This window comes from Pteropus alecto, unplaced genomic scaffold (assembly GCF_000325575.1).
Source record: "Pteropus alecto unplaced genomic scaffold, ASM32557v1 scaffold42, whole genome shotgun sequence".
Classification (NCBI taxonomy): domain Eukaryota; kingdom Metazoa; phylum Chordata; class Mammalia; order Chiroptera; family Pteropodidae; genus Pteropus; species Pteropus alecto.
This window is the reverse complement of record NW_006434825.1, coordinates 12,693,599-12,694,820: the sequence shown is the minus strand read 5'-3', so window position 1 is coordinate 12,694,820 and position 1,222 is coordinate 12,693,599. Positions and strand designations below refer to the sequence as shown.

At 51.2% G+C, this 1,222-nt stretch overlaps 1 protein-coding gene across 1 annotated transcript in view; it reads left to right on the top strand.

The window, feature by feature from the left end:
• Nucleotides 1-546: 546 nt before the first annotated feature.
• The window catches only part of CHTF8 (chromosome transmission fidelity factor 8), an 11,212-nt gene continuing 10,536 nt past the window's right edge, over nt 547-1,222 (top strand). Inside the window, exon 1 of the mRNA XM_025045245.1 lies at nt 547-894. Within this exon, the coding sequence (XP_024901013.1) occupies nt 698-894 (197 nt within the window). The 5' untranslated portion in view covers nt 547-697. The remainder of the gene's footprint in view (nt 895-1,222) is intronic.

The following is a 1,222-nucleotide window of genomic DNA, read 5'->3' as shown; positions in this document are numbered from 1 at the left end:
GAAAAAAGAGTCACTGTTAAATGTTAACTGCAGTATGTCATGTGTATTGTTCCTTATTATCACCGTTCTGGATGGAAGACTCCAACTATCTCTCACTGAGTTCCATTTCTAAGTATCTGACTAATGGTATTTTCATGTTCCACACAAGACTTTAACAATCTCCAGAAGCTCAAGATTCTTCTGCAAAAAATTTAAAAGATCAACACGTAGAGCATTACCTAGACTTTTCACAATCCTGACAAACTGCCTGAAGGAAGTAGCCTGGGAAAGAGGGGTGAGAATCTAAAACTTGATCTTAAAGCAAAAGTTACTGAACATAACCTCATTCTCTAACGGGAGTGCATATTTGAATGAAGACACATGGAGTTGACCAGCTGTATTCCAGGCAGAACTAAGGTTCTCCTTTCTGTTTTGTGTGACATTTCTTAGAGAGTAAAGAAAAGGGTAAACATCGCGACCACTTTTAAGAGGCAAGAAACGCTGACAGTCTAAATCAGTCTCTCAAAGTCAGGTCTGCAGAACTTCTGCATCGAAATTACCTCGAAAAAAGGTTTTTAAAAATGCAGGTTTCCAGGTCCTACTCCACAGCTCCAGGATTCCAATCTCTTGGAGGTGAGGGAGAGACAGTAGGAATTTGCACTTTAGCGAGCACTTCTCCCTAACTCTACTGCTAAGTTTGCAAAATCACAGACAAACTATGATAGTGTTGGTGGGGCCGATGGGGCCAGTAGAATCGAGAGCTCCTCAAGGAGGAACAGGACTTGTAGTGATATGTCAACTACCCCGCCCACCCCACGCTTGCAGCCAACATACGCACTCGGCAAGGGTCGGGGCCGGGTCTCATTCACCCCTCACTCGTCTCCCTGCAAGGTTAGGAACCCGCGAGCAGAACAGGTGCGTTCGGCCCGGCCCGGCTAAGAGGGCGTCTGAAGCGCGCGCAAGGTCTTTGCCGCCCCCTCCCTGTCGGAGTACCTATGGAGTAACCCCCACCCGGCCTCGGCAAAACGGAACCGACGAGCTCCACCGGGCCTCGACACCCTCGAACCCGCTCTTTCACAACCGCTTCCCATACCCCTTCCCCAACTCACCCGAGGATGGGCGTTCGCCTCCCTCCGCCCTGGCCCCACGTGCGCGCGCGTTCGCGTGCTCTGCCCCGGAAGTGCTCGCGGCGCAAAGCCGGAAGTGCGCAGGCAGTGCTCGCGGCGGCGGCGACGGCGGCGGG